General features: G+C 48.1%; 1 protein-coding gene across 5 annotated transcripts in view; it reads right to left on the bottom strand.

The window, feature by feature from the left end:
* CHD5 (chromodomain helicase DNA binding protein 5) overlaps positions 1 to 25,112 on the bottom strand; it is a 477,691-nt gene that overhangs the window by 109,073 nt on the left and 343,506 nt on the right. For all 5 annotated transcript variants that reach the window (XM_063943432.1, XM_063943431.1, XM_063943430.1 and 2 more), the window contains 2 exons: positions 14,382 to 14,506; positions 12,770 to 13,001 (listed from right to left, as the gene is read on the bottom strand). In XM_063943432.1, the coding sequence (XP_063799502.1) occupies positions 12,770 to 13,001; positions 14,382 to 14,506 (357 nt within the window). The remainder of the gene's footprint in view (positions 1 to 12,769; positions 13,002 to 14,381; positions 14,507 to 25,112) is intronic.

The raw sequence follows: 25,112 nt of genomic DNA, 5'->3' as shown, positions 1-25,112 counted from the left end.
TCCCTCATGTGCTTTTCCTTCTCTTACTTATCATCTACTCCATACTACCTACAACAGTACCTAACCCTTGGTGTCTCAACCTTGTTGCTTATTTAAGTCTTATGACTGCTGATGCAGAAATGTTTATATACCACATACTTGTCCTGCATTGTCTTGAACTGTAAGTCATCATTTTCTTGTTTTGCTTATGTGTTAGGTGCTACGGAACCCTTGTGGCGCCATACAAATAAAGGATAATAATAGCATCATTAAAGTAGTTAAAGCATCATTAAAGCACATTTATAGGCCACTGAACAGTGTTCCACAAAAATGGCTGTCCCACGCTTCAGTGATATCAAAAGTTTAAAAATGGCTGCCTCCACTGTGTGAAAGCGGAAAGGATGTACTTTATGTAAGAGTTTGTCTGGATGATGGTGTTAAAAATAAGACTATTTTTGATTATATTATTACAACATCCAAGGACATTGATGAAATTGAGGAGTCAGTAGCAACTAACACCACAATAGGTTGGTTGATATGAAATGCTGACACAACCTTCGGAAGGAACTGCTGACGTGTCCGGAGCTCAGCTCTATCTTCATGGAAGATCAAGTAGGGGCTCTTACAAGAGAAATCCCCCATCTACAACACACGTCTAGCAGAAGCTAAGGCCAACAAAGTGACAGCCTTCCATGTGAGAAACTTGACCTCAACCTCTGGTAGAGGCTCGAACCAATCCGATTGGAGAAACTGTAACACCACGTTAAGATCCCAGGGCGCCGTAGGCGGCACAAAGGGAGGCTGGATGTGAAGAACCCTTTTCAGAAAAGTCTGAACCTCAGGGAGGGAAGCCAATTGTTTCTGGAAGAAAATGGATATGGACGAAATCTAGACCTTTACGGATCCCAACCTAAAGCCCATATCTACACCTGCTTGCAGGTAGATGAGAAACCATCCCAGTTGAAACTCCACCATAGGAAATTTCTCGGACTCACACCAAGATACATATTTTTTCCAAATACGATGGTAATGTTTAGACGTTGCTCCTTTCCTAGCCTGTATCAGGGTAGAAATAACCTTGTTCGGAATGCCCTTCCGAGCTAATATCTGGCGTTCAACTTCCATGCCGTCAAATGTAGCCGCGGTAAGTCTTGATAAGCGAACGGCCCCTGCTGCAGCAGGTCCTCCCGAAGAGGAAGAGGCCTCAGCTCTTCTAGCAGTAGATCCACAAGATCCGCGTACCAAGCCCTTCTTGGCCAGTCCGGAGCAATGAGGATTGCCTGAACTCTTGTTCTCCTTATAAGTTTTAGAACTCTTGGAATGAGTGGAAGTGGAGGAAACACGTACACCGACTGGAACACCCATGGAGTCACTAGAGCGTCCACCGCCACGGCTTGCGGGTCCCTCGACCTGGAACAATACCGCCAAAGCTTCTTGTTGAGATGAGAGGCCATCATGTCTATTTGAGGTATACCCCAAAGATCTGTTACCTCCGTGAACACCTCCGGATGGAGTCCCCACTCTCCTGAATGGAGATTGTGTCTGCTGAGGAAGTCCGCTTCCCAGTTGTCTACTCCCGGAATGAAGATTGCTGACATCGCCAACGCGTGTTTTTCTGCCCAGAAGATGATTCTTGTTACCTCTGACATTGCAGTTCTGCTCTTCGTTCCGCCCTGTCGGTTTATGTTGTTACATTGTCCGACTGCACCTGAATGGCTCGATCTCGCAGAAGATGGGCCACTTGGAGAAGACCGTTGTAGAAGGCTCTTAGTTCCAGAATGTTTATGGAAGGCTGGATTCCAGAATTGACCACCTTCCTTGGAAGGTTACCCCCTGAGTGACTGCGCCCCAGCCCCGGAGACTCGCATCCGTGGTTAGAAGGATCCAGTCCTGAATCCCGAACCTGCGGCCCTCCAGAAGGTGAGGTAGTTGCAGCCACCAGAGAAGTGAAATCCTGGCTTTCGGCAACAGACGTATTCTCTGGCGCATGTGTAGATGAGATCACGACCACTTGTCCAGGAGATCCAGTTGAAAGGGCCGAACATGAAACCTTCCGAACTGTAGAGCCTCTAAAGAGGCCACCATCTTCCCCAGAAGGCGAATGCACTGATGAACCGAAACCCGGGCTGGCTTCAGGACATCCCGGACCATTGTTTGTATCACCAATGCTTTCTCCTCCTGGAGAAATACCCTCTGCACTTCCGTGTCGAGGATCATTCCCAGAAAAGCCAACCTTCTGGTCGGCTCCAAATGTGATTTTTGGAAGGTTCAGTATCCAACCGTGTTCCCTGAGATGAGTCGTGAGAACAATGGACTGCATCAACTTCTCCCTGGACGATGCATTTATCAGCAGATCGTCCAGATATGGGATTATGTTCACCCTTTGTCTGCTGCGGAGAACCATCATCTCCGCCATCACCTTGGTGAATACCTTCGGTGCTGTGGAGAGGCCGAATGGCAGTGCCTAAAATTGATAGTGACTGTCCAACAGTGCAAATCTGAGATAAGCCTAGTGTGTCAGCCAAATCGGAATGTGGAGGTACGCATCCTTGATATCCAGGGATACCAGAAATTCTCTCTCCTCCAAACCTGAAATCACTGCTCTGAGAGACTCCATTTTTAATTTGAACACCCTCAGGTAAGGGTTCAACGATTTCAAATTCAAATTTGGTCTGACCGAACCATCCGGTTTCGGTACCACTAAAAGGTTTGTCAGCATCCGGGGTCTTACCGGAACGCTGGGGCCGCGGGGCGGGCTTCACGGGCGGCCGGGCAGCGGCGGTGGAGGGCTGCGGCGCTGGGTTCAAGGGTACAGGCAGCGGTAATGGCGTTGAGGGGGTCCGCTCGTGGCGGCGGGACGCCGCTGCAGCAGCTCGCTCTCGCTAAGCCGTTGCCTAGGAGACCAGGGGCAGTGAGCAGCATGTTGTCAGAAAAGGTCTGCATTACTGGGCGCCGCCATGTTGGAGACCAAGTTTCTGACATAATTCCTGTTCCTAGTTTTCCAGCCAATCCTGGGAGACTTCTTCCTATAAAAGGGGGCTGGTTTAGGACAGGGATGCCAGTGCTTCAAGTTACAACCCTGTTGTAGGTGCTTTAGCCTGTGCTCCCAGGATTCCTGCTGTATTCTGGTACTTCTAACCCTGCTTTGCCAGTTCTCAGTTGCTGCTGCAGTTTTCCCGTTCCTAGCCTGCTGCTGCCCGTGGAGACGCTCTTGGAAAACCCGGTTCAGTAAGACCCTTTGGGCACGGACGACCCCGGGTCTCTTGCCTCCAAGCCACAGTCCGCAGATTCTTGCTTTCAGCCAAGTCCTCGAACCACCATTCACAGTCCTCAGCTCATTATCTCCAGCTTCATCTTTCAAGCCAGTCTACAGTTCTCAGTCTCCAGTCACGACCCAAACTACCGTCCACAGTTCTCAGCTCCTCTACCGCAGTTTCATCTCATAAGTCGCAGTCCAAGGTTCTTGTCTTCAGCCTCGTTTTACTCTCACCCACAGTTCCACAGTTCTTTGTCTACGACCACGTTCTCAAGTCACCGTTCATCAACCTCAGTTTTCTACCTCTGCTCTGTACATAATAAATACTTTCCATTGACTCTCAAACTCCGCCTACATCCTTCATTGCTCCGTATGCAAAGGAACTATATCCAACCCCCTCATTTTGTTCTTCCCCAGCCTGCTACCTCCTTGGGCAAGTCTCAACTGCCGGATCCCCAAACTTTGCTAGACGTGACAAGGTTTGAATAATAATCCTTGTTTCGCAAATGAGGTGGAACTGGGACAATGACCTGTAACTTTTCAAATTTTAGGATGGCTTCCTGTAGGATAGCCCTGTCTGTCAGCAAAGCTGGCAAGCCTGATTTGAAGAATCGGTGAGGCGGGAGTTCTTGAGACTCCTGTCTGTACTCCTGGGACACAATATCCTGTACCCAGGGATCCAGGCCGGACGACACCCAGACGTGTCTGAAACGTCTGAGTCTCGCGCCGACCAGCCCGTCCTCCAGGCTTTGAGGTCCACCGTCATGCTGAGGATTTTGAGGAACCAGAAGCAGGTCTTTTTGGTTTTTGCCCGACCACCTCTAAAGAAAGTGGTAGGAGGCTTGGACATTTTTACCATAGTGGTCCGAAAGGACTACGGCACAGCTGAAGTAAATGGATTCTTCGTAGAAGGTGTAGCAGAGGGAAGGAAAGGTGACTTACCCGCGGTTGCCGTGGAGATCCACGCATCCAACACATCCCCAAATAGAGCCTGACCTGTGTAGGGTAGGTTCTCCACACTTCTCCTGGATTCCGCGTCTGCAGACCATAGGCGTAGCCAGAGTCCCCTGCGGGCTGAGACCGACATGGAAGATATCCGTGCCGTCAGCGTCCCCAGGTCCTTCATGGATTCCACCATGAACCCCGCAGAATCCTGTATGTTACGTAAAAACAGTTCAATGTCACTTCTATCCATTGTATCCAAATCCTCTAGTAATGTGCCTGACCACTTTACTATGGCTTTAGAAATCCATGCACAGGCAATAGTGGGTCTTAACGCCACTCTTGAAGCAGTGTAAATGGATTTGAGCGTAGTGTCAATTTTACGATCAGACGGTTCTTTTAACGCGGTAGATCCAGGGACAGGTAAAACCACCTTTTTAGACAGTCTGGAGACAGATGCGTCCACAGTGGGTGGGTTAACCCATGTTTTCCTATCTTCCACAGGGAAGGGAAAAGCAACCAGAACCTTTCTAGGGATCTGGAATTTTTTCACCGGGTTTTCCCAGGATTTTTCAAATATATCGTTTAATTCTTTAGACGCAGGGAAGGTTAGCGGGGCTTTCTTATTGTCAGTGAAGTAAGCCTCCTCAACCTGCTCAGGTGTTGTGTCATTAATAATTAACACATCTCTAATGGCCTCAATCATGAGCTGCACCCCCTTAGCAAGGGATGCCGCCCCCCTCAGCACCTCCCCATCACCGTCTGCAGTATCAGAATCGGTATCCGTGTCATCTTGCATGATTTGGGCAAGTGCACGTTTCTGTGGGAACATGCTAGGAGATTTTGCAGGAATAGGGACAGAGCATGACCAAACTGCCATAGATTTCTCTAACGTCCTAGTGGATGCTGGGAACTCCGTAAGGACCATGGGGAATAGCGGGCTCCGAAGGAGGCTGGGCACTCTAGAAAGATCTTAGACTACCTGGTGTGCACTGGCTCCTCCCACTATGACCCTCCTCCAAGCCTCAGTTAGATTTCGTGCCCGGCCGAGGTTGGATGCACACTAGGGGCTCTCCTGAGCTCTTAGAAAGTTATAGTCTTAGAATTTGTTATTTTCAGTGAGACCTGCTGGCAACAGGCTCACTGCAGCGAGGGACTAAGGGGAGAAGAAGCGAACTCGCCTGCTTGCAGCCGGATTGGGCTTCTTAGGCTACTGGACACCATTAGCTCCAGAGGGATCGACCGCAGGCCCAGCCTTGATGTTCGGTCCCGGAGCCGCGCCGCCGTCCCCCTTACAGAGCCAGAAGCAAGAAGATGGTCCGGAAAATCGGCGGCATGAAGACTCTGTCTTCACCAAGGTAGCGCACAGCACTGCAGCTGTGCGCCATTGCTCCTCTCACACACTTCACACTCCGGTCACTGAGGGTGCAGGGCGCTGGGGGGGGGCGCCCTGAGGCAGCAATAAAAACACCTTGGCTGGCTAAAATACCTCAATATATGGCCCCAGGGGCTATATATGAGGTAAATACCCCTGCCAGAATTCCATAAAAAACGGGAGAATAGGCCGCGAAAAAGGGGCGGAGCCTATCTCCTCAGCACACTGGCGCCATTTTTCCCTCACAGCTCGGCTGGAGGGAAGCTCCCTGGCTCTTCCCTGCAATTCTACAGTACAGTAAGAGGGAAAAGAGAGGGGGGGCATTAAAATTGGCACTGTATACAGTATATTATATAAAAGCTATTAGGGACATAACTCAGTTAGTCCCTGTATATATATAGCGCTCTGGTGTGTGCTGGCATACTCTTACTCTGTCCCCCCAAAGGGCTTTTGTGGGTCCTGTCCTCGTTTAGAGCATTCCCTGTGTGTCTGCGGTGTGTCGGTACGGCTGTGTCGACATGGTGAATGAGGAGGCTTATATGGTGACAGAACAGAGGCCGATATATGTGATGTCGCCCCCTGTGGGGCCGACACCAGAGTGGATGGATAGGTGAAAGGTATTAACCGACAGTGTCAACTCCTTACATAAAAGGGTGGATGACGTAACAGCTGTGGGACAGCCGGCTTCGCAGCCCGCGCCTGCCCAGGCGTCTCAAAGGCCATCAGGGGCTCAAAAACGCCCGCTCTCTCGGATGGCAGACACAGATGTCGACACGGAGTCTGACTCCAGTGTCGACAAGGTGGAGACATATACACAATCCACTAGGAACATCCGTGACGTGATCCCGGCAATAAAAAATGTGTTATACATTTCTGACTTTAACCCAAGCACCTCTAAAAATGGGTTTTAGGTTTGGGGAGAAAAAACAGGCAGTGTTTTGTTCCCCCATCAGATGAATAAATGAAGTGTGTGAAAGCGTGGGTTCCCCCGTTAAGAAACTGGTAATTTATAAAAAGTTACTGATGGCGTACCCTTTCCCGCCAGGTGGAGAAGTTACGCTGGGAGATATCCCCTAGGGTGGATAAGGCGCTCACACGTTTGTCAAAAAAGGTGGCACTGCCGTCTTAGGATACGGCCACTTTAATAGGTACCTGTTGATAAAAAACAGGAGGCTATCCTGAAGTCTGTATTTACACACTCAGGTACTAGACTGAGACCTGCAGATAGTGCTGCTGCAGCGTGGTCGGTGACCCTGTCAAACAGGGATACTAGTTGGAAAACATAAAAACATATTAAAGACGTCGTCTTATATATGGGGGATGCACAGAGGGATATTTTGCCGGCTGGCATCCAAAATAAATGTAATGTCCACTCTGTCAGGAGGGTATTAGAGACCTGTCACTGGACAGGTGATGCTGACTTAAAAAGCGCATAGAGAGCCTTATAAGGGTGAGGAATTATTTGGGGATGGTCTCTGGGACCTCGTATCCACAGCAACTGCTGGGAAGAAATAATTTTACCTCAGGTTTCCTCACAGACAAAGGTACAGTCCTTTCGGCTTCAGAAAAGCAAGCGGGTCAAATGGCGCTTCCTTTCTGTACAGAGACAAGGGTAGAGGGAAAAAAGCTGCACCAGTCAGCCTGTTCCCAGAATCAAGATTCTTCCCCCGCCTCCTGTGAGGCCACACCATGACGCGGGTGCTCCACAGGTGTAGCCAGGTACGGTGGGGGGCCGTCTCAAAAATTTCAGCAATTAGTGGGCTCGCTCACAGGTGGATCCCTGTTTCTTTCAAGTAGTATTTCAGGGGTACAAGCTGGAATTCGAGATGTCTCCCCCCAGCCGTTTCCTAAAATATGCCTTGCTGACAACTCCCTCAGGCAGGGAGGCTGTGCTAGAGGCAATTAATAATCGGTATTCCCAGCAGGTAATACTCAAGGTGCCCCTACTTCAACAAGGACGGGGTTACTATTCCACACGGGTTGGGGTACCGAAACCGCATGGTTCGGTGTGACCCATTTTATATTTAAAATCCTTGAACACAAAAATTCAAGTTCAAGATGGAATCGCTCAGGGCGGTTATTCCAAGCCTGGACGAGGGGGATTACATGGTATCCTGGGACATCAAGGATGCTTACCTGCATGTCCCCATTTACCATCCTCGCCAGGAGTACCTCAGATTTGTGGTACAGGATTACCATTACCAAGTCCAGACACTGCCGTTTGGACTGTACATGGCACCGAGGGTGTTTTATCAAGGTAATGGCCGAAATGTTGATACTCCTTCAAAAAAAGGGAGTTGTAATTATCCCGTACTTGGACAATCTCGTTATAAGGGCGAGGTCCAAGGAGCAGTTGGTAGTCGGGGTAGCACTATTTTGGAAAGTGCTACAACAGCATGGTTGGATTCTAAACAGTCCAAAGTCACAGCTGGTTCCTATGACACGTCTACTGTTCCTGGGGATGTTTCTGGACATAAACCAGAAATAGTGTTTCTCCCGGAGGAGAAAGCCAAGGAGTTGTCATCTCTAGTCAGAGACCTCCTGAAGCCAAAATAGGTAGCGGTGCATCATTGCACGCGAGTCCTGGGAAAAATGGTAGCTTCCTACGAAGCAATCCCATTAGGCAGGTTCCATACAAGAACTTTTCAGAGGGACCTGTTGGACAAGTGGTCCGGATCGCATCTTCCGATGCATAGGCTGATAACCCTGTCTCCAAGGACCAGGGTATCTCTACTGTGGTGGCTGCAGAATGCCCATCTTCAAGAGGGCCGCAGGTTCGGCATACAGGACTAGGTCCTAGTGACCATGGATGCCAGCCTTTGAGGCTGGGGGGCAGTCACACAGGGAAGAAACTTCCAGGGACTTTGGTCAAGTCAGGTTATTTCCCTACACATAAATATTCTGGACCTGAGGGCCATTTACAATGCCCTGAGGCCGGCAAGGCCTCTGCTTCAAAACCAGCCGGTACTGATCCAATCAGACAACATCACGGCAGTCGCCCATGTAAACCAACAGGGCGGCACAAGAAGCAGGATGGCGATGGCAGAAGCCACAAGGATTCTCCGATAGGCGGAAAATCATGTGTTAGCACTGTCAGCAGTGTTCATTCCCGGAGTGGACAACTGGGAAGCAGATCTTCTCAACAGACACGACCTCCACCCGGGAGAATGGGGACTTCCTCCAGAAGTCTTCCAATAGGATTGTACACCATTGGGAAAGGCCACAGGTGGACATGATGGCGTCCCGCCTCAACAAAAAGCTATAAAAGATATTGCACCGGGTCAAGGGACCCTCAGGCGATAGCTATGGATGCTCTGGTAACACCGTGGGTGTACCAGTCGGTTTATGTGTTCTCCCCTCTGCCTCTCATACCATAGGTACTGAGAATAATAAGAAGGCGAGGAGTAAGAACGATACTCGTGGATGGCCAAGAAGAGCTTGGTACCCAGAACTTCAAGAATTTATATCAGAGGACCCATGGCCTCTGCCACTCAGACAGGACCTGCGGCAGCAGGGGCCCTGTCTGTTCCAAGACTTACCGCGGCTGCGTTTGTCGGCATGGCGGTTGAACGCCGGATCCTGAAGTAAAAGGGCATTCCGGAGGAAGTCATTCCTACGCTTACTAAAGCCAGGAAAGAGGTTACAGCAACTCATTATCACCGCATATGGCGAAAATATGTTGCATGGTGTGAGGCCGAAAGGGCCCCAACAGAGGAATTTCAACTAGGTCGATTTCTGCATTTCCTGCAAGCAGGAGTGACTATGGGCCTTAAATTGGGTTCCATTAAGGTACAGATCTCGGCTCTGTCGATTTTCTTTCAAAAAGAACTAGCTTCAGTACCTGAAGTTCAGACATTTATAAAAGGAGTGCTGCAGAGTCAGCCCCCGTTTGTGCCTCCTGTGGCACCTTGGGATCTCAATGTGGTGTTGAGTTTCTTAAAATCACATTGGTTTGAACCACTAAAAACCGTGGATCTGAAATATCTCACGTGGAAGGTGGTTATGTTATTGGCCTTGGCTTCTGCCAGGCGAGTATCAAAGTTGGCGGCTTTGTCTTGTAAAAGCCCTTATTTGATTTTCCATATGGATAGGGCAGAATTGAGGACTCGTCCCCAGTTTCTCCCAAAGGTGGTGTCAGCGTTTCACCTGAACCAGCCTATTGTGGTGCCTAGGCTACTAGGGACTTGGAGGACTCCAAGTTGCTAGACGTTGTCAGGGCACTGAAAATATATGTTTCCAGAACGGCTAGAGTCAGAAAATCTGACTCGCTGTTTATCCTATATGCACCTAACAAGCTGGGTGCTCCTGCTTCTAAGCAGACTATTGCTCGTTGGATTTGTAGTACAATTCAGCTTGCACATACTGTGGCAGGCCTGCCACAGCCAAAATCTGTCAATGCCCATTCCACAAGGAAGGTGGGCTCATCTTGGGCGGCTGCCCGAGAGGTCTCGGCTTTACAATTTTGCCGAGCAGCTACTTGGTCAGGGGCAAACACGTTTGCAAAAATTCTACAAATTTGATACCCTGGCTGAGGAGGACCTGGAGTTCTCTCATTCAGTGCTGCAGAGTCATCCGCACTCTCCCGCCCGTTTGGGAGCTTTGGTATAATCCCCATGGTCCTTATGGAGTTCCCAGCATCCACTAGGACGTTAGAGAAAATAAGAATTTACTCACCGGTAATTCTATTTCTCGTAGTCCGTAGTGGATGCTGGGCGCCCATCCCAAGTGCGGTTTATCTGCAATACTTGTACATAGTTATGGTTAACTAAATTGGGTTATTGTTGAGCCATCTGTTGAGAGGCTCTATTGTTTCATACTGTTAACTGTGTTTCATATCACGAGTTGTACGGTGTGATTGGTGTGGCTGGTATGAGTCTTACCCGGGATTCAAAATCCTTCCTTATTGTGTACGCTCGTCCGGGCACAGTACCTAACTGAGGCTTGGAGGAGGGTCATAGTGGGAGGAGCCAGTGCACACCAGGTAGTCTAAGATCTTTCTAGAGTGCCCAGCCTCCTTCGGAGCCCGCTATTCCCCATGGTCCTTACGGAGTTCCCAGCATCCACTACGGACTACGAGAAATAGAATTACCGGTGAGTAAATTCTTATTTTCTTCAACACCTGAGTTTCAATCTCAGTATTAGCTTCAACAATGGGGATCTGAGACAAAGCATTACAATCCTGAGTACATGGAATGGATCCCTCCTGAGAGGAAACATCTTCTGCAGCATATGACACAGAGTCCCTAGACATGGCTATGGGGGTCATTCCGAGTTGTTCGCTCGCTAGCAGATTTTGGCAGCATTGCGCACGCTAAGCCGCCGCCCTCTGGGAGTGTATCTTAGCTTAGCAGAATTGCGAACGAAAGATTAGCAGAATTGCGAATAGAAATTTCTTAGCAGTTTCTGAGTAGCTCCAGACCTACTCACAGATTGCGATCAGCTCAGGCCATTTCGTTCCTGGTTTGAGGTCACACACACGCCCAGCGTTCAGCCAGCCACTACCCCGTTACTCCAGACACTCCCGCGTTTTTCCCTGGCACGCCTGCGTTTTTCCACACACTCCCAGAAAACGGCCAGTTTCCGCCCAGAAACACCCACTTCCTGTCAATCACACTCCGATCACTTCAACGATGAAAATTCTTCGTTCGGACGTGAGTAAATCTACTAAGTTTTGTGCTAAAATACTTAGCGCATGCGCAACGGCGTACCAGGCGCATTTCTAGCCTTAATCGCTACGTTGCGAAAATCGGCAACGAGCGATCAACTCGGAATGACCCCCTATGTGCAACAGTAAACACTTACACACACACACACACACACACACACACACACACACACACACACACACACACACAAATGTCAGACAGTCCCCCCCCCCCCCCCCCAAGCATGCCACAGAGAGACACAGAGATTGGAGCCAACCCACACACAGCGCTTTTTAAGGTAGAACTAATAACACTACCAGCGCTGTCTGTGTACCTTAATAGGCTACACAGACTTTACACAGCCTCCCCCCCCCCCCCCCTTCTACAACCCCCTGGTACCATACAAGGCAGCTGGAGTTGATCTGGAGGGACAGCTCTCCCTGTCAGCGCTTCTGCAGGCAGGAAAACGGCGATAAACGCTGCTGGGTCCGCTCTGAGGAGAAGCTCCGCCCCCTTTCATGGCGCTGTCTTCCCGCTCTTCTGAAGATTATACTGGCCTGAGGAATTGTGCTGGCAGCGATCCTGGGACCCTGACAGGCTTGCTGGACAGTGTAGGGTGAAGGCGCTGGTTCAGGGCGCCCCTCACAGCGCCGCACCATGTACCGCTGAGCCCCGGAGCGCAGTTAATACTGCGCTCCCTACCCTGTTGCTGACATTTTCACACCAGCCAGGGGGGGCAGTTACTAACTCGCCACTGATCTTCTGGCTCTGTAAGGGGGTGGCGGCATGCTGCTGGGGTGAGTGATCCCCTGTGGCGGAGAACGTTCGATCCCCTCAGGAGCTCAGTGTCCTGTCAGCGGAGATAGTGGCTCAGACCCCGCAGGGCCGACACTACTCCCTCCCTTAGTCCCTCTAAGCAGGGAGGCTGTTGCCAGCAGCCTCCCTGTAAAATAATAAACTCTAAAAAAAACTCTTACTAGAGAAACTCTGTAGAGCTCCCCTAGCTGTGACCGCTCCTCCGGGTGCATTTTCTAAACTGAGTCTGGTAGGAGGGGTATAGAGGGAGGAGCCAGCCCACACTCTCAAACTCTTAAAGTGCCAGTGGCTCCTAGTGGACCCGTCTATACCCCATGGTATTAATGTGGACCCCAGCATCCTCTAGGACGTAAGAGAAATAGGATTTTTTTTTATACTCTATATTATGGAGAAAATGTTCTTTTGTAGCCTTCTTTCATACATACTACTAACTAATAATGTAAACCAGAGGTCCTCAAACTCGGTCCTCGGGGGCCCACACAGTGCATGTTTTGCAGGTAACCCAGCAGGTGCACAGGTGTATTAATTACTCACTGACACATTTTAAAAGGTCCACAGGTGGAGCTAATTATTTCACTTGCAATTCTGTGAGGAGACCTGCAAAACATGCACTGTGTGTGCCCCCGAGAACCGAGTTTGAGGACCTCTGATGTAAACTCACAAATACGTGCATAAGACTTTATTACAAAAAACAGTAACGTGGTGGTGCAGTATACAAACTGTGCTCCCACAAAAACAGCTAAATGCCGTTCTCACCTTCAATCTCATCCTTGAACAGCTCCTCGGTTCCAAATTTTAAAATATCATCCAGTTCCTGCTTGGACATGGATCCGGATTTGGAGCCGAGTCCTGGCCGTACAACGAGGTGAGTCAGCATCATTTTCCTTTTTGCCACCTGGGTGATTCTCTCTTCTACTGATGCACGTGTGACAAATCGGTAGATCATAACTTTCTTATTCTGCCCAATTCTGTGAGCTCGGCTGAAAGCCTATAAGAATGGATTGCCAATAAGCAATGAAGGCCTGGATCACAGTGGTTATTTTCATCAATATTTCATAAAAGCTGATTTTTTTTTGACAGGCAAATTACACTACTCGGGTGGTCTTCTGTATGCCGAATGTTGGGATCCCGACGCACAGTATACTGGCGCCGGAATCCCGGCACCCGGCATACCGACAGCTATTCTCCCTCGTGGGGGTCCACGACCCCCCTGGAGGGAGAATAAAATAGTGTGGCGCGTGTAGCGCGCCACCGTGCCCGCAAGGGGCCCCTTTGCGCTCGCCACGCTGTCGGTATGCCGGCGGTCGGGCTCCAGGCGCCGGTATGCTGGTCGCCGGGAGCCCGAGCGCCAGCATACCGTACTACACCCCACTACTCTGTGCTTTTGGGGGACCCTGCCCCTTTCACTATATAACTCTGTGGCTTGCTGCAGCCTCCATTCCCCTCCTCATATCATGACACTGCCCCTGTCACTAGCTACTCTGTCCTTACTAACAGATCACTCATCTCCTTATATCCTCTGTGCTGCTGGGGAACCCTACTCCTTCCACCATATTATTCTCAGTCTGTGGCTTCTTGCTGACACTATATAATTCTCAGTCTGTGGCTTCCTGCTGCCTCCATTTTTCTCCTCACATCATGGTACTGCCCCTGTCACATGCAGCCCTGTCCTCACTAACATATCACTCATCTCCTGATATACTCTGTGCTGCGGGAGAAACTGCTCCTTTTACTATATAACTCTCAGTATGTGTCTTCCTGCTGCCCCCATTCTTCTACTCACATCATGGTACTGCTCTTGTCACATGCTGCTCTGTCCTCACTACGCATCATTCATCTCCTGATATACTCTGTTCTGCAGGGGACCTTGTTTCTTCCACTATATAACTACCAGTCTGTTGCTTCCTGCTGCCTCCATTCCCCTCCTCACATCATGTCAGTGCCCCTGTCACATTCAGCCCTGTCCTCACTGATCTCCTGATAAACTCTGTGCTGCTGGGGGATACTGATCTTTACGCTATATAAAAATCAGTTATTGGCTTCCTCCCGCTACACACACACACACAACACACACACATCACTATACACACACATCCAATTTGTATTCGTTGTACAGTTATTCCTGCCCAATTATGATTTATAACGCTCTCCATTTGGAGGTAAAGGGCCAGTGATACATATTTTAACAATACATATTAATAAACTACTTGAGGCAAATATATAAATAATAGATTGCAAGAACAGCTGACATCAACATGTTCTACTAGGAACATACTCTTACAGAGCCGACAGAAGAAGTACTTGGAAACAGAGACAAGATGGGGCTGTTTATTACTCCCAGAAAATCGATAATAAATAATTGATTGACCTGTATATCATTGTGCGGGTTCCAGTCAGAGTCATAAATAATGACTGTGTCAGCAGTAGCCAGGTTTATTCCCAATCCTCCGGCTCGGGTAGAGAGTAGGAAGCAGAACTGCTGGGCACCTGGAGCTATGGAGGATACAGAAATGTCAGCACAATATAAGTGGAGAGAACGTAATGTATGCCAGGTCCATATTATTCTGCATCCTATGCTGTATCTCAAAGGAAGCTGCTTGCAGCCTCAGTTCTTTGTTCTCTGTGCACCTATTTATAAACATCATGGACACTTATCCACTGATAAGGAGATTGCTGGCATTTACTATTTCATATAGGACATTTTTTCTGTTTCTTTTGTCTTTTTTTCAGTTGATTTGTTATATATGCAAAATTAAAATAAAGACAACTCAAAAGTGGAGGAAAATATCACAGATGAATAATCTCTGCAGCTTCTTCTGTGCCTTTCAGCCATGTATAGATCTTATTACGCAGATAATATTGTTACAACCCCCCTGAGACAGTACGGTGGAGAGATACAGTGCTCTATGGGGGTCATTTCGAGTTGATCGCTAGCTGCATTCGTTTGTTGTGCTGCGATGAGGCAAAAAAACGGCACTTCTGCGCATGCGTATGCGGCGCAATGCGCACGCGCGAAGTAATATTGCAACGAACGATGTCGTTTCACACAGGGTCTAGCGATGCTTTTCAGTCGCACTGCTGGCCGCAGAGTGTTTGACATGAAGTGGGCGTTTCTGGGTGTAAACTGACCGTTTTCAGGGAGTGTTCGAAAAAACGCAGGCGTGTCAGGAAAAACGCAGACGTGGCTGGGCAAACGCAAGGCGTGTTTCTGACGTCAAAGCAGAAACTGAACAGTCTGAAGTCTTCGCAAGCGCTGAGTAGGTATTGAGCTACTCTAAAACTGCACAAAAAAATGATGCCGCCGCTCTGCGATCCTTTCATTCGCACTTCTGCTAAGCTAAAATACTCTCCCAGTGGGAGGCGGCATAGCGTTTGCACGGCTGCTAAAAACTGCTAGCGAGCAAACAACTTGGAATGACCACCTATGAACAATCTGTCAGTGAGCTTACAGTGGCGGAGTGATACAGCTCTGTGTGATCTGTCCTGTCAGAGAAAGAGTGACAGAGTGGGACACATACCTGTGGTGATTCCTGTCACTCAGAACATATTGTTTTCAATTTTAGAGGCAGCAGCTACCCCCCACCCCCATGTAGTTCCTCACCAGCAGGGATGCCCAGTAATGATCACAGCATGCAGCAGCGGCAGCCTCTGTTATTTACGCCAGGGTCCGGCATGGAACTGCAATCAAAAAACTGTACATAAACTACATCAGCCCTTGCTGCCGGGAGCTCACTGCAGCAAGGGCACTGGGAGGTGTTATGTAGAGTTTCTTGATTGTAGTGTAGTGCGGTGCCGGACCCAGGGCCGGATTAACAATGGGTCGGATGGAGCTGCAGCTCCAGGCCCCCCATCAAAATAGGCCCAAAGCATCTGCAGCGCTGCTGCTGTAGACAGGAAAATATGTTTTCCTGCTACAGCAGCCATCCAAAGGGTGTCCGAAGCCACACACCCCCGGCCGCGACCCCCCCTTCCCCTCCTCGAGCGGCACTAGCTGCATAAACTGTGATCTTACGGCGGCGCAATAGGAGGCAGCTTTACTAGCTCTGGCCTCACTGCGCCGCATTCTCAGTGATGTCAGCACATGTGACAATGGGGCAGATGTATTAACCTGGAGAAGGCATAAGGAAGTGATAAACCAGTGATATGTGCAAGGTGATAAAGGCACCAGCCAATCAGATCCTAACTGTTAATTTACATATTGGAGCTGATTGGCTGGTGCCTGTATCACATTGCACATATCACTGGTTTATTACTTCCTTATGCCTTCTCCAGGTTAATACATCTGCCCCATTGTCACCACCGCGCACACTCTGAAGGAAGCAGCGGCAGCAGCAGTGACTGAGCACAGTGTAGCAGCAGCTGAACAGACTGCTCCGTGAAGGCTGGCAGAGTGACCAAGCCTCATGAGGTAAGGAGACGTGCTGGCTGTCAGCCTGGCTGCCATACTGCTAGGAATATAAGTCTAACCTTGACACTGACTCAAATATATGGCTATATATATATATATATATATATATATACATACACACACACACACACACACACTGTATATGTGTGTATACTGTGCATATACATACATACATACATATGTATACTACACACACATAGATATATAGATATAAAAACATGTATATGTGTATACTGTATATATCTATATGTGTGTGTAGTGTTTATATATGCACTGTGTGTGTATACAGAATATATATTTTTATATATACACACACATATACATATATTTTTATATACAGTATGTGTATATATACCTTTTATATATATATATATATATATATATATATATAGCAGTAGTTCCAGTTTCCTGGGGGGCACTCTCCTTTAAACATCATCACACGAATTTTCTTAATCCATAATAGGCTTTATTCGGTCTCACAATTGGCTTTATTAGGTCGACGTTTCGGCTCTATCGATAGAGCCTTTATCAAGACAAGCCTTACGAATAATTTTATAGTCAAAAGGTCATAACCTATACAAATAACAAATACATAAAATGAATAAACACAATCAGTCTCACGGGCCCAATCAGAGAATCACCGTAGGTGTAAAATCCGTATAATCAGTAAAAGAAAGAAAGAGTGCCGGACAGCAATAGTACTAACAGGTAAGAGGAACCCAACATGGACATCTCTCTCTTACACAGGGATATCCAGTGAAGTTAATATCTAATCACCCAACCATAGTGAAATGCCAGAAATATTAACATTAACATTAATGGCGTACTTACTAAAATAAGTCACTCGACAACACCACACTGTGGGTAGATTCTCAGTCACTCCAGCATATTGGCCTGTTAATAAAACGACAAATGCTCTATAGCAGTTTCCTAATGAGGTAAGATTTAAATATACTACCAAAAGTCACCTATATCAAATGGTGATTTCCACTTACTTCACACAGATCGAAAAAATCGAAAAATCCTGGATAACTATCCATATGGTGGCATCTCAGTCAATAGAACCTCTGCAGGAAAAGGTATTGGGGTATATCATGAAAAGAGTACCCCTTAATATTCAAATATGTACCTCAATCATCATACACAAAGGTCTAATATATGCCGTAATGCCTCTTACCCCTGGAGGTCACGAATCCACGTCCAGTCAGTGTGGCTGCCTGATGTCTACTGTGCACAGCGTGCCTTATAAACACATTAAACCGGAAGTGCCATCTGCCCCACTGTGTCCACAAATCACAGCGATTCCCACCGTATATAGCTCTCTAGATCCTCAACTATCCCTGCTACACCAGCCGTCACCAATCCACACTGTACATAATCATCCAAACTCACCAGAGACTGAGCTAGAGCACATTTCACCGCCAATCCGGACGGCGTGCGTGCCATCACCCGGAAGTCACACGCCGGGTGCGTTCCAAAGCCCGGAAGTCATACGCAAAGAGGCGTTCCGACGATCGGGCCTTTCCCCACCAGCGGGGGCGTTGCCTAGCAACAAGACGCCATGATGTATCGTAGCATAATTAAAAAAACAGAGTGTAGCAACCCACAAACTCCATAATATCAAGACATTCCCCAGATCAAAATAAACCAGGGTAATTATCTTTCACCACAACCCTCATGTGTCCATAAAGGACATATAACCATTACAAGGTAACAATATAGTATCTACGACGGTCACAACACTCATATTTGGCTCACAGTCAATGGATAATCGAACTGCACTCTTTGTCAAAATATGTAATATTTAATATCTAATCCAATTGGATCTTGTAGGTATCTATCACTCCAATCCAAGTGGTTAGAAGTTCATATACATGAATAATATGAGGTGTATCTAATCAGGCCCGTGAGAATAGACTTTACAAACAAACAATTAAAGCAAAATACAAACAGTTAAAGCAAGATACAATACTACATTAAACATACAGTAAAAACTATTAAAGTATTCTGTATCAGGAAACACCAATCATAGTAGTGTAATGTGTCCATGTCTAAACATCAAAAGAAAATCATCTAATAAAAGAAAAATAAATGCTTATAGACATGTATAACACTTTACAAAAAAACATTCATGGTGTTGTATTCATTAAGTCCCTTCGGGGCAACAGTATCTAGCCTGTTGATCCAAAAGCTCTCTTTCTTTTTTTAAAGCTAGTGTCCTATCACCCCCATTCGGCAAAGGGGGAATCCAGTCAATAAGCATACATCTGAGGTTCGCCACCTGATGTTTATTATCCAAAAAATGCCTCGCTACAGGTTTATCAGAAACCCCAGTTTGAATAGCAGCGCGTATTGTGGTCCTGTGATTCGCCATCCGGTCTCTAAAACATCTAGATGTAAGCCCCACTTAATAAAGGCCACAGGGGCAAATTAAACAATAGATCACATGATCTAATTTGCAATGTAGATGGTACTTAATTTTGATATTTTTCCCTGTATGTGGGTGTGCAAAGCTGTTTCCCGTCCTCATGGCCCTACAGGTAGTGCAATTCCCGCAAGAGAAGCAACCAGGCCTTAAGCTCATCATTTGTGAAGTATTCATTCGCTCATCAGGGACCAATGTAGGGCGCATGAGCAATTGCTTCAAATTCGCCCCACGTCCATAGGCCATCAAAGGAGGCCCAATGTGAGTGAATGGCAATGTGGGGTCTGTCGCTATGATTGGCCAATGCTTGCGTAGAATCTTATTGGTTTCTGATGCATGACTATATATATATATTTATTGATAGATAGATAGATAGATAGATAGATAGATAGATAGATAGATAGATAGAAAATACAGTGGTTGAAGTGGTCCGGTATGCAGCAGTATGGCATACTGGCACTTTGTCACTGACCCGGAAGTTTTGTTTTCTTAATGAATAATAGTGTGCAGAGCCAGACACTGTAAAGACAGCGCTGTGCAGCGGGAGTGGCCAGCCTGCTGCACTAGTTACAGTCAAGAAGCTACACTGCATATGTGTCCATGTGGCGTGCACCCGATTACCGCACCCACCGCCGCTGGAGCTTGCAGGGCACTCACGTGGGGTGAACTGCACAGAGCTCCCATAGCCACCGCCGCTGGAGCCCACCGGACGCCCATGTGTGGTGCACCCGGTTAACATAGCCACCACCCCTGGGCCTGCCAGGTGCACACGTTGGGTGTTCCCAGTTCCTGCACCCGCCGCCGCTAGAGCCCAGTAGGGTGCGCCCAGCACCCTAACATTCTGCCTCTGGAGCACACAGTTCTATACCTGATTTTTGACAATGTCCTTATTTTAATGGCATCATCAGAGTGACCTGCTGTAAGTATTTTGGTGCTAAACCCACCTTCAGATACATCTGACTAAACATATGCCTTTTTTGTATGTTCATCATTGTCTTGTGCACAGATGGAGCCACGCTAGTCTCTGGCCGGATGGTGTAATGGTTAGCATTACTGCCTCACAGCACTGAGGTCATGGGTTCAATTCCCACCATGTGAATTGTAGCCTAGCAGTGTGGAGTTTGTATATGCTCCCTGTACTTGCGTGGGTTCCCTCCAGGTACTTTGGTTACCTCCCACAATCCAAAAATATACTGGTATATATATAAAATAAGAATTTACTTACCGATAATTCTATTTCTCGGAGTCCGTAGTGGATGCTGGGGTTCCTGAAAGGACCATGGGGAATAGCGGCTCCGCAGGAGACAGGGCACAAAAGTAAAGCTTTTACAGGTCAGGTGGTGTGTACTGGCTCCTCCCCCCATGACCCTCCTCCAGACTCCAGTTAGGTACTGTGCCCGGACGAGCGTACACAATAAGGGAGGATTTTGAATCCCGGGTAAGACTCATACCAGCCACACCAATCACACCGTACAACTTGTGATCTAAACCCAGTTAACAATATGATAACAGAGGAGCCTCTGAAAGATGGCTTCCTAAACAATAACCCGAATTAGTTAACAATAACTATGTACAAGTATTGCAGATAATCCGCACTTGGGATGGGCGCCCAGCATCCACTACGGACTCCGAGAAATAGAATTATCGGTAAGTACATTCTTATTTTCTCTATCGTCCTAAGTGGATGCTGGGGTTCCTGAAAGGACCATGGGGATTATACCAAAGCTCCCAAACGGGCGGGAGAGTGCGGATGACTCTGCAGCACCGAATGAGAGAACTCCAGGTCCTCCTTTGCCAGGGTATCAAATTTGTAAAAATTTACAAACGTGTTCTCCCCTGACCACGTAGCTGCTCGGCAGAGTTGTAATGCCGAGACCCCTCGGGCAGCCGCCCAAGATGAGCCCACCTTCCTTGCGGAATGGGCCTTAACAGATTTAGGCTGTGGCAGGCCTGCCACAGAATGTACAAGTTGAATTTTGTTACAAATCCAACGAGCAATCGACTGCTTAGAAGCAGGTGCACCCAACTTGTTGGGTGCATACAGAATAAACAGCGAGTCAGATTTTCTGACTCCAGCCGTCCTTCAAATGTATATTTTTAAAGGCTCTGACAACGTCCAACAACTTGGAGTCCTTCAAGTCGTCTGTAGCCGCAGGCACTACAATAGGCTGGTTCAGGTGAAACGCTGATACCACCTTAGGGAGAAAATGCGGACGCGTCCGCAGCTCTGCCCTATGTCGAATGGAAAATTAAATAAGGGCTTTTATAAAACAAAGCCGCCAGTTCAGATACTCTCCCGGCCGAAGCCAGGGCCAGTAACATAGTCACTTTCCATGTGAGATATTTCAAATCCACATTCTTTAGTGGTTCAAACCAATTGGATTTGAGGAAATCTAAAACTACATTTAGATCCCACGGTGCCACCTTAGGCACCACAGGAGGCTGTATATGCAGTACTCCTTTGATAAAAATCTGGACCTCAGGGACTGAGGCCAATTCTTTTTGGAAGAATATTGATAGGGCCGAAATTTGAACCTTAATAGATCCCAATTTGAGACCCATAGACAATCCTGATTGCAGGAAATGTAGGAAAACGACCCAGTTGAAATTCCTCCATCGGAGCACTCCGCTGCTCGCACCACGCAACATATTTTCGCCAAATACGGCGATAATGCTTCGCGGTGACTTCCTTCCTTGCCTTTATCAAGGTAGGAATGACTTCTTCTGGAATGCCTTTTCCTTTTAGGATCTGGCATTCAAACGCCATGCCGTCAAACGCAGCCGCGGTAAGTCTTGAAAAAGACAAGGACCCTGCTGAAGCAGGTCCCTTCTCAGAAGTAGAGGCCACGGATCGTCCGTGACCATCTCTTGAAGTTCCGGGTACCAAGTCCTTCTTGGCCAATCCGGAGCCACTAGTCTTACTCCTATTTGCCGTATAATCCTCAATACCTTTGGTATGAGAGGCAGAGGAGGAAACACATATACCGACTGGTACACCCAAGGTGTTACCAGCGCGTCCACAGCTATTGCCTGCGGATCTCTTGACCTGGCGCAATACCTGTCCAGTGTTTTGTTGAGGCGAGACGCCATCATGTCCACCATTGGTTTTACCCAACGGTTTAATAGCATGTGGAAAACTTCTGGATGAAGTCCCCACTCTCCCGGGTGAAGGTCGTGTCTGCTGAGGAAGTCTGCTTCCCAGTTGTCCACGCCCGGGATGAATACTGCTGACAGTGCTATCACGTGATTCTCCGCCCAGCGAAGGATCCTGGCAGCTTCTGCCATTGCCCTCCTGCTTCTTGTGCCGCCCTGTCTGTTTACATGGGCGACTGCCGCGATGTTGTCCGACTGGATCAACACCGGTCTTCCTTGAAGCAGAGGTTCCGCCTGGCTTAGAGCATTGTAGATTGCTCTTAGTTCCAGAATGCTTATGTGAAGAGACTTTTTCAGGCTCGACCACACTCCCTGGAAATTTCTTCCCTGTGTGACTGCTCCCCAGCCTCTCAGGCTGGCATCCGTGGTCACCAGGATCCAATCCTGCATGCCGAATCTGCGGCCCTCCAATAGATGAGCCTCCTGCAACCACCACAGAAGGGATACCCTTGTCCTCGGCGACAGGGTTATCCGCAGGTGCATCTGAAGATGCGACCCTGACCATTTGTCCAACAGATCCCTTTGCATGGAATCTGCCGAAAGGGATTGCTTCGTAAGAAGCTACCATTTTTTCCCAGGACTCTTGTGCATTGATGTACAGACACCTTTCCTGGTTTTAGGAGGTTCCTGACCAGGTCAGATAACTCCTTGGCTTTTTCTTCGGGAAGAAAAACCTTTTTCTGAACTGTGTCCAGAATCATCCCCAGGAACAGCAGACGAGTTGTCGGCATTAATTGGGATTTTGGAATATTCAGAATCCATCCGTGCTGCTTTAGCACCTCTTGAGATAGTGCTAAACCCATCTCTAGCTGTTCTCTGGACCTTGCCCTTATTAGGAGATCGTCCAAGTATGGGATAATTAATACGCCTTTTCTTCGAAGAAGAAATATTATCTCGGCCATTACCTTTGTAAAGACCCGAGGTGCCGTGGACAAACCAAACGGCAGCGTCTGAAACTGATAGTGACAGTTTTGTACAACGAACCTGAGGTACCCCTGGTGTGAGGGGTAATTGGAACGTGGAGATACGCATCCTTGATGTCCAAGGATACCATAAAGTCCCCTTCTTCCAGGTTCGCTATCACTGCTCTGAGTGACTCCATCTTGAACTTGAACTTCTTTATGTACAGGTTCAAGGACTTCAGATTTAGAATAGGCCTTACCGAGCCATCCGGCTTCGGTACCACAAAAAGAGTGGAATAATACCCCTTCCCTTGTTGTAGAAGAGGTACCTTGACTATCACCTGCTGAGAATACAGCTTGTGAATGGCTTCCAAAACCGTCTCCCTTTCTGAGGGGGACGTTGGTAAAGCAGACTTCAGGAAACGGCGAGGTGGCTGTCTCTAATTTCAACCTGTACCCCTGAGATATTATCTGCAGGATCCAGGGATTTACCTGCGAGTGAGCCCACTGCGCGCTGTAATTCTTGAGACGACCGCCTACCGCCCCCGAGTCCGCTTGCGAAGCCCCAGCGTCATGCTGAGGCTTTTGTAGAAGCCGGGGAGGGCTTCTGTTCCTGGGAAGGAGCTGCCTGTTGCTGTCTCTTCCCTCGTCCTCTGCCTCGTGGCAGATATGAATAGCCCTTTGCTCTCTTATTTTTAAAGGAACGAAAGGGCTGCGGTTGAAAGGTCGGTGCCTTTTTCTGTTGGGGAGTGACTTGAGGTAGAAAGGTGGATTTCCCGGCCGTAGCCGTGGCCACCAATCCGATAGACCGACCCCAAATAACTCCTCTACGCATCGCCTGTCCACTGTCGTGTCCATAAAGCTCTTCTGGCCGAAATGGACATAGCACTTACCCGTGATGCCAGTGTGCAGATATCTCTCTGTGCATCACGCATATAAAGAAATGCATCCTTTATTTGTTCTAACGACAGTAAAATATTGTCCCTGTCCAGGGTATCAATATTTTCGATCAGGGACTCTGACCAAACTACCCCAGCACTGCACATCCAGGCAGTCGCAATAGCTGGTCGTAGTATAACACCTGCATGTGTGTATATACCTTTTTGGATATTTTCCATCCTCCTATCTGATGGATCTTTAAGTGCGGCCGTCTCAGGAGAGGGTAACGCCACTTGTTTTGATAAGCGTGTTAGCGCTTTGTCCACCCTAGGAGGTGTTTCCCAGCGCTCCCTAACCTCTGGCGGGAAAGGGTATAAAGCCAATAACTTCTTTGAAATTAGCAGTTTTTTATCGGGGCACCCCACGCTTCATCACACACGTCATTTAATTCTTCTGATTCGGTAAAAACTACTGGTAGTTTTTTCACACCCCACATAATACCCTGTTTAGTGGTACCTGTAGTATCAGCTAAATGTAACATCTCCTTTATTGCCAAAATCATATAACGTGTGGCCCTACTGGAAAATACGGTTGATTCGTCACCTTCACCACCGGAATCAGTGCCTGTGTCTGGGTCTGTGTCGACCGACTGAGGCAAGGGGCGTTTTACAGCCCCTGACGGTGTTTGAGGCGCCTGGACAGGCACTAATTGAGTGTCCGGCCGCCTCATGTCGGCAAACGACTGCTTAAGCGAGTTGACGCTATCCCGTAATTCCACAAATAAAGGCATCCATTCTGGTGTCGACCCCCTAGGAGGTGACATCCTCATATTTGGCAATTGCTCCGCCTCCACACCAATAACGTCCTCATACATGTCGACACACACGTACCGACACACAGCAGACACACAGGGAATGCTCTATACGAAGACAGGACCCACTAGCCCTTTGGGGAGACAGAGGGAGAGTCTGCCAGCACACACCAAAAAGCGCTATATATGACAGGGATAGCCTTATGATTAAGTGCTCCCTTATAGCTGCTTTTATATTAATATATTGCCATTTATTTTGCCCCCCCTCTCTGTTATACCCTGTTTCTGTAGTGCAGTGCAGGGGAGAGACCTGGGAGCCTTCCTGACCAGCGGAGCTGTGACAGAAAATGGCGCCGTGTGCTGAGGAGATAGGCCCCGCCCCTTTTTCGGCGGGCTCGTCTCCCGCTATTTAGTACATTTAGGCAGGGGTAAATATCTCCATATAGCCTCTGGGGCTATATGTGAGGTATTTTTAGCCTTTTTAAAGGTTTTCATTTGCCTCCCAGGGCGCCCCCCCCCCC

Source organism: Pseudophryne corroboree, chromosome 10 (assembly GCF_028390025.1).
Source record: "Pseudophryne corroboree isolate aPseCor3 chromosome 10, aPseCor3.hap2, whole genome shotgun sequence".
Classification (NCBI taxonomy): Eukaryota; Metazoa; Chordata; class Amphibia; order Anura; family Myobatrachidae; genus Pseudophryne; species Pseudophryne corroboree.
Note: the sequence above shows the minus strand (reverse complement) of the source record. Positions and strands in the feature narration are given on the sequence as shown.